The following is a 12,693-nucleotide window of genomic DNA, read 5'->3' as shown; positions in this document are numbered from 1 at the left end:
ATGTTCAGTTGGAACAAACTGAAGCTGACATTATATTAGAGGAACCCCTGAGTCAATCAAACAGTTGTGTAGATTTCTATTATAGATCTCATAGTGTCAAGAGGAAAGGAGGAGTATGAGAATTTGATTTATCCCCAATTAAAACTGCATCAATAGCTGCTACCCTACCACGGGGTGTTGACCTGAATCATTAGCAGCTTTGGACAATACAACATTAGGGAGAGGTGAAGAAGGTACATTATTTAGCTCCTTAAGAAGTAATTTCTGTTGATGTTTGAGTTTGCTAAGTTGAAACATAGTAATAATTTCCATAGTCTTCTTCATATCTTCGATAATATTGTAGTCCATAGAATCTGCAACTACTAATGTCTTAGATGTTGAAGGTGAATTTGAAGATGATGGCTGATTTTGGGATGGTATTGGTGCGGATTTCTTTGTGGAGAGATTTTCTTTGTAGTAGCGGTACCTGCATTCCTTTTTCGAAGTTTCCTGAACAGGTTCATGAGTACCTTTACTTCTGGTAGTCACAGGAAATCTTCTTGTTCATTTTCTGTATCGGAGTTGGGTAAAATAAAATCCCACATCCCATGGCATTCAACTATTTCTTCTTCTTCTGGTTCCTGAGATGGCAAGGCTACTTCATCTTCTTCTTCCTCTTTGGGATCTGAGTTTGCATTAGATGGCATTTGGCAGTTTTGATTCAGGTTTCTTAAAATTTCTAAATGGCCTTTTTGTTGAAGTTTCAGCTACTTGCTTTTTGATTTCAACCATTTCATTTGACATAGTCTTGAGGAATTTTTGTAAACCTTCCATATCATATGGATCTTTAGGGGTTTTCTTCTTTGAATCATCTTTAAAGAAAAATTTTGGATTTCCTATCTTCAAGAGTAGCTTTCTTTTCTAAAGAAATAATGCACACAGCAAGCGCCTCTTTCATGTTCTCAGCTAAAGCTGGTTTAGCAGCTCTGTCTACAAAAATGTATATTTGAAGGTAGGGCTGTTATATACCATTCACTTCTGATTTGCACTGAGTTTATTGAAAGATGTTCTTTAGATCGTAAGGAGAGATGCCATACTTAGTCAGAAACTGTTCTTGGAAAATGTTCCAACTAGTAATGGATCCAGAGGGCAGGGAAAAATACCAAGACCAAGCTGATCCTTGTAAGGTATAAGGGAAAAGCCTAACGACAACATCTTCCTCTGTCACTCCTTTCAAATTAACGATAACACGAAATTGTTAATATGCTCCTCGGCTGGTGTCCCTGTATCTGGATTAAATTTTGGCAACCAGTTTTCAGGAGAATCTGGCAATTAGTGTAGTGGTGCAGGCATATTGACTGCACGAGGACTACTCCATGGATTTTGAGCCATTGGAAAACTAATAGTAGATGATATTGCAGGTGAAGTTCCAGATGTTTGGGAAGGAGTTGATATTGAGGTTTGAGGTTGAGATGTTGAAGTTCCTGATCCTTTTTGAACAACAATATGTAATGGTGGGGTGGATGGCTGACTTCGCACTGGAGAAGATGAGATGGAGGATGATGATGAGAAAGAGTCTCCTTCAGTGTTCTTTTTTGCCCTTTTCCTTTTAGGTAAAGGAAACTCAATAGGTTCAATACCGAGCTTTCCGCTTTGAAGTGAGAGGGTGAGGTAGATTGAATTAAGAAGTCTGACTGCCCTGAAATACCTCAGATTTCTGTGGTGATATTGAAAATCCTTGAAGTTTCTGGATAAGAGACTGTACTTCAGGGGACTCAGGACTTAATCGTTTTGAAGTATGATGGGTTTGAGTAGTTGTGGTTGACTCCTCTTCTTCTCGTTTGAATACTGGTGTTCCAGTATGAAAATGGAAGGTCCGAAGGGAGGTGGAGGGAGATTTACTCTCAGAATGGCTTATAGGTTTGGGTTTGCTCACTATTCACAGTTCATGCCCTCCTTCTAGCGCAAAAAATGTTGATGCCTCGAAAATCGCTGCAACAACATCGGGGAAAACCACCCGGTCCGGACCTTAAAGGCAGCTCCTTTTCCATTTGGTGTGGTGGCTTCGACTAGAAATAATGGGACCAGTTTCCCAATGATTGGTAAATATGATGGATAAGTGGTTGATTCTTTAATATCTAATAATAATGGATGAATGATTTAATCTAAAAGTAAAATTATGAACAACTATCCTATCCCGGGAAATTTCTGCTTTAGTGTAACTTTTGATGATCTTTATACACAAATAGGCATATAGATGACTCTATTGGTAAACAAATACATTTATTCATATGATAATTACTTTGTTCAAGTAGTTGAACAAAGTAATTAAGAAAACATTATTACACTATTCTTCATATATATCATAGACATAAATATGATTGAAAGAATAACACTCCTTAGACATTCAATAGTGATAAGTATAAGGATTGCTGTTAAAACACATACATATATCCAATGATAGCAAGATTAAATAAATGCTGATTCACATGTAAGAATGAGGCAAGAGCATAGATAATAGTACCATATGTTATTTGAATCACTCCCGATATCAATCGCATTCAAATTCCTTCTTCTAACTTAGAAACACTTCCACAATAAGGCAATAGTGCACATGTCATCAAAGCTTTCTTCGTTAAAATTTAGAATACTGGCCCAGTCTTCATAAAAATAGATCAGAAGCACAATAGTGTGACTTATTGATTTGAGTTTATACAAAAACTGAGGACCCTTTCTAAATGCATGAAAGGGCCTATAAATACTAATTAGGCTAACTAATTACAAAATAAAAATGCTATTAATTGGTACAACTACATTATGAGTATCTCCTCAAAATCGGCTTGTTTGCAGTCAGCAGCATGATTCATTGTTTCGGATGATCTCCCTTTGGCTTGAGCTGGCAGATAGCAAGCATCGGTTGCAATTCTGGAGGGTGACTTAGACGAGAATGTAGTTGAGCTGAGTATGTGGCATCATGGATTTCGGGAATCATGCAACTGATGGCATCGGTTAAACATTTAAGTGCAGCCCTCTGACTGTATGGTTTAATTAAGAAAAACCAAAAGGTATCCCAAGTTAAACTTTGGATGTTGGTAATTAATCTTCCATTCTTTTCCAATTCTTGATTGCATGTTTGTTCCAAGGATTTGGCTGACGTCAATTTACCTGGAGAGCACTGTGAAATCATGTTAGACAGATAAAGAGTGTCATTGATTAACTCAATTAAATTATTGGTTGATAATCTGCATCTTGATGTTTCTCTCTCTGCTTTCATCAGTTGTGACTACCATTCTAGAATAAGGATTTCTTTGTGTGACTCTAGAATTTTAGGCAGATTCGTGGCTTGCCCTTCACTGGTGTCTTGCCAAGCCAAAAAATTGGTCAAAGTTTCATCAGCCTGTTCCAAATCCTACCTCGCATCGACTGATCTGTCAACTATTGACGTAGTAATTTCACAAAGAGGCTCAACCAGAGAAATATTGTGACATAGCAGTTTTAGCTGTGTAATCAATGCTTTGTTTATTCAGAGAGCTTCGGTTCTAAACTTTGCTGGTTGAGGAAGACTCTTGAACCTTTCTACTTGGTGTGTTAGTTGAGCGATTTTCTCATCTTTAGTCTTACTCATTTGTTCATTCATTGTCTTCAATCTGGCCAATGCCTCAGATAATTCCTTTTGTTTCTGTACTGCACTTAAGTCTGTCCTCTGCTTCTCCTTATGCAATTGCTCCTTTAATTGATTCTTTACCTGTTGCTGTGTTGATAGTTGTTGTTCTAACTGTTCTATTTTTCGCTATGCTTCGGACACCTGTGACTGCAATGAAACAATTGTTTGATCTCTTTCCTTAAGTAGATTTCTTACTTCTGAGGCTTTATCCATGGTGGCAGTTGAATAAGCTCCGGCATACTGAGAAAGTTTTGTAAGGTCATCAGAAGGGTTAAATTCCTCCTTCCACACCACATTAGCCATCTCTATTTGTTCTGGTAAAAGGGAAGATTGATCAAGTCTCCTCCTTTTTCGCTGTCTTTTCACCACAGCCCTGTGTTTGGGACTGTAAAAGACATCTAATGGTGGTATGTCTTCTATCTGCAAAACAATCTGATCGGATGGATCTTTAGGAATTATTTCTACATCTTTGTTGATGGATAAGCTGCTGGTTCCTTCAATTGGAACCGTAGTTGTTGTTGTATCTTGACCGACTGTTACTTGAGGTGTGCCAAACCCTTGTGAAGTCTCAGGATTGCTTATAATAGAGTCAAAAAGTGGCCATTCTTTGAGGAGTTTGGGATCAATCTACGTATCTAGATTAATATACTCACTATCCTATTTCTTTTCTTTCTCCTGCTCTGTCTCTGTTCTGGCTCTTTTCCCTTTTCAGGGATTTCCTCTGTAGCACGAGGTTTGTCGATAATTCACTGTTCAAGCTCGCTTGACTGAGTTGTCGGGGTAGTCGGTAATAAGTCCAGTGGCAGAGTTTGCAACCTCTGTTCTCTGAGCCTATTGAATTCTACCAGTCCTTCGTCTTTATATTTCATTTTGGCCAATGTCTTTACCTGAAATAATGATTTTGATGAAGAAAACAGGTTGTCAAATTGTTCTTTTTCATGGTCAAACTTTGTAAGTTTGGCTTGTTCAAGCACATTATAGGCAACTTTACTTGGGTCGTATTGCCTGTTGGGGATGGTTGCAAGATTGAGCATGTTTATTTTTTCTGTCTCTTTCTCCGCATGTTTGTAATCATGTAGAGTGTAAACACCACACCTCAAAGGAAATGTAGGCCATGACTGCTTTTTAGAATTCTTAAGAGTTTTGGATGTTCCTGTTGTGGTTATCTTGTAGGCCAACTCTCGAGCCAACAGCTTATCAGGTATATACAAAGGAAGGACATGGGGTTTTACGAGGCTACCATAAACCCTATTATATGTGAACTTTTCTTCCCCAAACCAATTCCCTACAGCAGTCAAGTCGATTGCTGCCTCCTTGGAAATCCTTGGCGCGGGCTTATCAAAAATGGCATAATAGATAGGTAACATGAAACCATTACAGATTTGGTACAAGTGGTCTTTATAATGTGCCTTCCATAACATCTGATGATAAATGTGGATTGGCTTAGGGTATTGTGCAGTCCATCTCCACCCGAGTACCGGGTATTCGGAATTAAAGCAAAGAGTATCCATAATATAAGCACTATAATAAAAAGGGGGAATTGTTCTGGTGGTTTTACGTGCATATGTTCTGAAGTCAAGAATTGCAGTGGCTAATTTATCGGACAATATGTTTGCCCAATGCATCACATAACTATTAACTGCCGCTTCCATTAAAGGAACCATTTCAATAGTAAACTTTGTTGAATCATGCATTCCCCACATCCTACAAATCATTGCCCCAACATAACAGTAAGGAGATGATAATGAATCCACGGAGTACTTACCCGATGATTCATGTTTGTGCTTTGCGGGATTCTGTCTCCATTATTTGATTGGGGCCGATTCAGTCTCATTTTTTGCTGCGAATTTCTCCAGAAAGGCTTTGTTGTATTTCTTCTCGGGCTCGGGTAAATGGTACATCTTCCTTAAGTCATCAAGCTGAAATGAACCAAACATTCTTCCGTCTGCTGTGTAAAACGTTCTATGTGAAACTGGGATTTCTTCAACCACCCATCTAACTACATCAGTGTATGGAAGAATTTTCTCCCGCGCTGCTATCATGTGCAAATATGAGTCGGCTAAGTCTTTCAGGGAAGCTTCTGATTTATTAGTTGAGTCTGCAGTAGCTTCTTCCGACACTTCCTCAGGATCCTCTGCTTCAATTAAATTATAGATGCTTTGCCAGCTTGTATTTCCAAGATCGAGACATGTAGTGTCTGAGATTAGGCCTTTTTTACTTGGTCCTGGATCACTGGTTGGCTGCACTGTTACTGTAGGTGCCGTTGCTACCACAGATCTCTTGGATTTCTTTCCCATTTGCTTAAAACTTGTTATTTCGGCAGAATTCTGCACAAGGAATGAAACCAGCGTGATACGGGGAAATAGGTAGTATGAGCCAATATGAAAGAGTTATATCAATTAGCGAATAATCAAAGATTATAGTGAAACTTCCGCAGATAGAATCTAAGTGAAAAATCTCGGCATAACTGCTTCATTAATTGGTCGTTTCACCTGTCAATCATGGTAAGGGAGCTTTTAAATACCCATCGTAACGTTCATATGGTGAATGATCCATTCAAGCGTGGCTTAGATTTTTTGGTGGATAATCAGAATTAAATCACAATCGATGATTGGTAACGTGAACAGGAAGGTTTTCATGATAAGTCCAAAATATCCCTTGATCACCAAAAGGTGATACGATGCATGCAAGCCTTTCAAATATGTTTCGAAACACGTGCCTTGATTTAATGTATCGCAATCGGGGATGGGCTCGGGTCATATTACTTATGCCATTGCGAAATCTGTGATCGTCGATGGCGATACGCCTTATCGCATCGGAAGATTTGAAGGTGTCATAATCCATATGCTGGGCTGTTAAGGCCAATTGCTGATGGTGATGCCTTTTATCGCATCGGAGGAATGGGAGAGGCGCTTTCTATATACGATGTGTTTTGCCTTCCCCGATATCCGATAGCGATTTCCTTTTTCGGATCGGAGTAGTTAATGGGTATTTTATATATGTTTTCTTATTATTACGATATGCGATCTTGCGATCGCTTTATCGTAATAATAAAGAGCTTTGTAATTATTTAAAAGACCTATTGTATTATTAATCAAAAGGTTTATAATATATCATTTCCATTGGACCTTTTGATGAGGATTTTTCTAAAGATGGGTTAATACCAATTTATTCACACATCTAATTTTTTTTAAAAGGGACCCATTTCATATTATGATTTTTCAAGAAAATTTTTCTAAAATTGGGGGTTGTTGTACAACACAACACACACCTAAATATTAAAATTTTACCATAGAAAATGATAAAATATATTATAAAAAATGTTAAAATATACTCTAAAAAAAGGTTGAAATATTATAATATTAGTATATAATTTTAATTTATAATTACAATTCAAGTATAATATAAAAATGATAGGTATATCCATGTGGATAGGTATTTGTATTTTTAGGAACAAAATAGAGAGTGTGAGATTAGAAATTATGAATAGGTTTAATTATATATATTTTAAAGGTTATTTATTTAAATATTAAACAAAACATTAACAATTCAACAAAACATGATATCAATTTTACAGTGGAACCTTCATCCTCTATTTATAAATTATTTCAATCCCTTTATAAACAACATGTATTTTGTAATGATGGTTGGACTAGTAGATGGGAATTGTTTATACTAATGTAATAATGTAAGACGAGGAGGTAACTCCTCAAAACAATTCATGATATTCATTGAGGTTGGTCTTTATTATATACATGAGGGAGAGACTCTTCATTTCATCTCCCAGTGACTCTTCATCTTTTATATTATTTATTTACATCAATTGCACTTGTTCACCCAATCCTGATGATTAGGTGTCAACATTCCCCCCCTTAATTTGAAGGGATGTTGGTGAGTCCAAGCATCATTCTGAATCTTTCAAAATTTTCTCTTCCAAGTGCTTTGGTGAAGATGTCTGCAATTTTCTCATTAGTGGAACAATGGCAGAGATGGATTGTTTTGGCCTCAACATGATGTTGAATCAGATGATATTTAGTATTGATGTGCTTTGTTCGATCATGGAACTTTGGGTTCTTGGCCAACTTTATTGCTGAGTATTGTCAATCATGAGTGGAGTCGATTGTACTTGTTTTACCTGCAAATCTTCAAGAATTTTCCTGAGCCACACAATTTATTTTGTTGCCTCAGCTGCTGCCACATATTGTGCCTCTGTTGTGGAATTTGCTGGAACTGATTGTTTGGGTGATCTCTAGGAGACAACTCGTGATCCAAGACTCATAGCATAACCTGAAGTAGATACCCCAGTTTCTTTGTCTCCATCGAAGTCTGAATCAGAGTATCCAATCAAGCTGAAGTCGCCCACCTGTGTATACTTGATTCCAAAGTCTTGAGTTCCCTTCAAGTTCCTTAGAACTCTTTTTGCAGCAGACCAATGTCCCTCACAAGGCTTTTTCATAAACATGGAGAGGATTCCAACAACAAATGAAATGTTTGGTCTGGTAGTAGTTAGTTAGTTGAGAATTCCTACAAGCTATCTATACTTTGTGTCATCCTCAAATTCTTTTCCTTCAATGGATGTGAGATTTAAGTTTTGTTCCATTGGAGTAGTAAGAGGATTGCATTCTATCATGCCAAACCCGTTCAATAGATCTCCAATGTACTTCTTTTGAGAAAGGAATATGGACTTCGAATGTTGAGTTACTTCAATATCAAGATAGTAATGAACGTAGCCCAAATCAGTCATTTCAAAACCTTTCCTCAATTCCTTCTTTATGGATGCAATGTAGCTTTCATTGTTCCCTGTCATCAAAAGATCATCTACATATACCACAAGATATACAACTGTTTTGCCAACCTTCGTGACAAACAAAGTTACATCATTAAGATCATAATGTTTGAAATTGAGTTTCAGAAGATGCTCAGTTAGTTTTTCATACCAAGCTCGCGGGGCTTGTTTGAGGCCATACAAGGATTTCAAAAGTTTGCATACTTTATGTTCATGTCCTTTCACAGCAAATCCTTCAGGCTGGGAAATAAAAGCATTCTCTTTTAGATCTCCATTCAAGAAAGCAGTTTTTACATCCATTTGATGGACTTTCGAACCGTTATGAGTTGCTAGGGCAAAGAGTGTCCAGATGGTAGCCCATTTTGTTGTGGGAGCAAAAGTCTCCTCATAATCGACCCCTTCCTTCTGTGCAAAAACTTTTTCCACAAACCTGGCTTTGTGCTTGTCAAGTGAGCCATCAACTTTATACTTGTTCTTGTACACCCACTTGCAGCCAATTGGTTTGGTTCCTAATGGAGAATCAACCAGCTACCAAGTGCCATTGTTTATGAGGGCATCATACTCCTTTTTCATCACTTCCTTCCATTCATCATGAGAAGCAACTTCTTTGAAGGAAGTTGGTTCAAAATCTGTAAAAAAATTCAATTCACAATCATAAGAAAGATCCATATCAACACGTGAATCAGAGTCATCTCCATTTTGCTAGTTTGAATTTCTAGTTCCTGTCTTTCCAACTTCATCACGATGAACACTTTCAAGTGTCTTTGTCAGCCACGTTGGGGGACCTTTCTTAGACAGTCCAGGCTGCTCCGTTGATTGAGTTGGGTTTGAATCAATATTGAGTCTCCCAATTCTATCAATCACATCACTTAAAGTATCATCCGTTGTTGGAGTTTCATGCGGGGGAGAGAGTGCTTCAGAAGAAGATTCCACAGGTTGATCTAGTATAGGAATCCCCCTTCAAGATGTGGAATCTGATTATCAAATTCTTGAAATGATTTTTCATTTGCGAATCTATCCAAGCGATCAAGTTGCCGCTCAACAACATTATCAGTTTTGGATGATTAGGGAAAGATTACATCTCTAGTTACAACAAACTTTTTATTGACTTCATCATAGAGACGTATGCTTTGGAGGTGTTTGAATACCCCAGGAAGATACACTTACGACTTCTTGCACCAAGTTTGATTCAATGTACCATTGGTATCAAGGTATAACAAGTGGAACCAAAGACCCTGAGATGTTTTACTGAAGGAATGTGCCCATACCACATTTCATAAGGAGTCTTGTTTCTCATAGCATTAGATGGACATCTATTCTTTATATATACAACACATAGAACTTCATTAGCCCAAAACATCAATTTTACATTTTTGAAAAACATCATGGAGCGCACCATATTTAAGATTGTCCTATTCATTCTTTTAGATACATTGTTCTGTAGGGGATTATAAGGCACAATTGTTTGATGTTTGATCCCATGTTGGTGAAGATAGTTTTCAAACTCATTTGAAGTGTATTATTTTCCATTATCAGTGTGAATAGAGCCAATATGAGATTGTGCATCATTTTCAATCCATGTATGAAAGTTCTTGAATGTTTGAAAAGAATCATATTTGTTCTTCAATAAATAAACCCAACACATTCTAATGTAGTCATCAATAAATGTCATCATCTATTTATTTCCTTTTGCAGAAGGAATAGGCATTGGACCACATAAATCTGAATGAATCATTTCAAGTTTTCTATGTGCTCTTGAATGTGAATCATGAAAAGACTGTTTGCTATGATTTCTTAGAATGCAAGCATCACATTGCTTAAGTTTCATAGGAATTGTAGGCAAACCAGTAACACCATTTTTCTTCAACAAGCGAAGGTTGTCATAGTTCAAATGTCCAAATCTAGCATGCCATAATAAACTTGATGGAACTGAACCTTCTTCATAATGAGAATTGTATGAGAAATGTTGTGCATGAGCAGAGGTACCCTGCAGTTTGAGAATCCTTTCTTCTTCTATCTCCCTCATGACAAGTGAGTGGTCAGATGTTTTTCTCACCTCAAGCTTGCCATCAAACATATGAATGGAGTGACCTTGCTAGCGGATGTGGATCAAGGACAACAAGTTTCTCTTCAGCTGTGGGAGATATAGAACATGATGCAGAAGAAAGTCTAGAAGACCAGACAATTTAAGCTTGATTGCGCCAAGCCTTGATGGCTTGAGTTTTGATTGGTCTGCAAAGTATACTGCTCCATCAACCTTGTTAGTAAATTCTTCAAAAAAATATTTTCTATGAGTCATGTGGCAAGTTGCTCCTGAATCAAGCAACCAAGCATTTTTCCAAGAAGTAAGTGAAGCATTAAATAAGTCTTCATTTACTTCAATATTACATTGTGCCACAACATAATGAGCAGATTCAGGTGCTTTACCTTTGTCTATGTCATTAGTTTTACCTTTGGGTTGGTTTCTTTGCTGCTCAATTTTGTCCCAAGGCAACTTGCATGTGGAGGCATCATGTGATCCATTTCTTTTGTAGAGTGTGCAGTGAAAATCTGACTTTTCTCCTTGAGAGTGTGTGCCCCCCTCCCTCTGAAATATCTTCCTCTTCCTCTTCGACCACCTCTTCCTCTGGAAGAATCTTCGGCAAGATTCTTTTCTTTATGAGTAAGGCACATAACCTCTCCAAAAGATTCAGGGGCTGTCTTCTTTCGAAAAGCTTTCTCTCTTTTAGCAAATTTTTACACAAGAGAGTCAAAGGTAATATATTTGAGATTTCCATTTCCTTGCAATGACTCAAGATAATTGGAGTAAGTAGGATAAATTGGCTTGAGAAAAGAGATAAGAGGAATATCCAATTCAACCTTAGTGGCTTTGATATCATGCATTATAGATTTTACTTCGAATGCAAGAGCAAGAGGATCATTATTTTGTAATTTAAGAGTGAAGAGTTTAATCATGAGTTGAACAAATTCAAGTGTAGAGTGAGTCATAGGGTTCATTCAGCTTTTGTAAGGCTTCGAAAGCATTTTAAAATGGCGAAATATGTCGACTCACCTCTTCACTTACAGATGCTACAATTAATGCATGAGCTTTGTTGTTCTTATTTTCGCAAATGGTGAACTCCTTGTGTGAGGTAGGATGTTCTCGCTCTTTTTCTCCGTCTCCAACACACACTCCTTTCCACAAATCATTGAAGATGAGGGTATGTTTTATCTTCCAGGACCACTCAAGATATTTCTCCTTTCCAATGAGAACTACTCCCGCAATAGATATGATTGAATGCATTGTAAAATCTGAGTGCTGTAAAAATACTTCTGCTCGCAAAAGAAATGTGCTTTTGTGGAGAAAAAAAAAACTTTTGCTACTAGAAAAATGATTCTGATAGAGGTATTAGAGCAGATATCAAAGCATGTTCGAGCCCAAGGATGGTATTTACAAACAATATATTAAACATAGTCAAACGCAGGAGCATTAACTATGTTAGCCACTTTGAAAACAATGTTATGAAAACAACATTATGGGATCCCAACAACGTGTTATATATGGGATATCGTCTATATGAAAACAACATTGCAGTGGATTGGAAAGAGACCCCTCAGGCTCATATCTTCGAGGCTGACATTCTTGGTCTTAGTAAACAGGATGTCAAAATTCAGGTGGACGAAGGCCAACGTGTATTGCAGATAAGCAGTGAACGTGTATTGGAGGAACCAGTGGATGAAGAGAACAAGGTGCACCATTTTGAAAGATCGCACGGTAGTTTTTCGCGTCCTTTCTTGCTTCCCAATAATGCTAGGCTTCATGAGGAGGTGAAGTCAAAGATGGAGAATGGTGTTCTCACTCTTACCATCCTCAAGAAGCCTGACCAGGAGACTCGTATCCGGTCCATTCAAATTTATGTTGAGGGAGAGGTATGGGAGAAAAGAATGCAGCAGAGCATGTAAGTGGAGGAATATTCAAAGAGAAGAATGTGGCAGAGCATGAAAGTGGAGGAGCGGGAGAGTTTACCAGGAAAATTGGCAGAGGGACAAAGTTAGACCACCAGGAAAATTGGCAGGAAAATGCAGGACAAAGTTATGAAGAAATGGCAGAAGGGAGTTACAAAATGGAGCTCGAAGCCAAAAATGGTGTTGGCTCTGGTACCATGTCAGACCAGGAGGTAACTGCTCAAAACAATTCATGATATTCATTTAGGTTGGTCTTTATTATATACATGAGAGAGAGAGTGTTCATTTCATCTCTCCGTGACTCTTCATATTTTCTATT

At 37.7% G+C, this 12,693-nt stretch overlaps 1 protein-coding gene across 1 annotated transcript; it reads left to right on the top strand.

Moving 5' to 3' along the window:
- Positions 1-11,969: 11,969 nt before the first annotated feature.
- Positions 11,970-12,371, top strand: LOC149245369 (17.5 kDa class I heat shock protein-like). The gene has a single exon (XM_089437999.1). The coding sequence runs from the start codon at positions 11,970-11,972 to the stop codon at positions 12,369-12,371; it is 402 nt and encodes a 133-aa protein (XP_089294125.1).
- The last annotated feature ends 322 nt before the right edge of the window (positions 12,372-12,693 follow it).

The sequence above is a fragment of the Pinus tabuliformis genome, chromosome 7, assembly GCF_031772625.1.
Source record: "Pinus tabuliformis cultivar Carrire ecotype Pingquan chromosome 7, CPIR1, whole genome shotgun sequence".
NCBI classification, from domain to species: Eukaryota; Viridiplantae; Streptophyta; class Pinopsida; order Pinales; family Pinaceae; genus Pinus; species Pinus tabuliformis.
This window is presented reverse-complemented; position numbering and strand designations above follow the sequence as displayed.

Bases quoted from the DNA above. Each gene is read 5' to 3' on its own strand.
- LOC149245369 (XM_089437999.1), top strand. From the start codon at position 11,970: ATGGGATATCGTCTATATGAAAACAACATTGCAGTGGATTGGAAAGAG.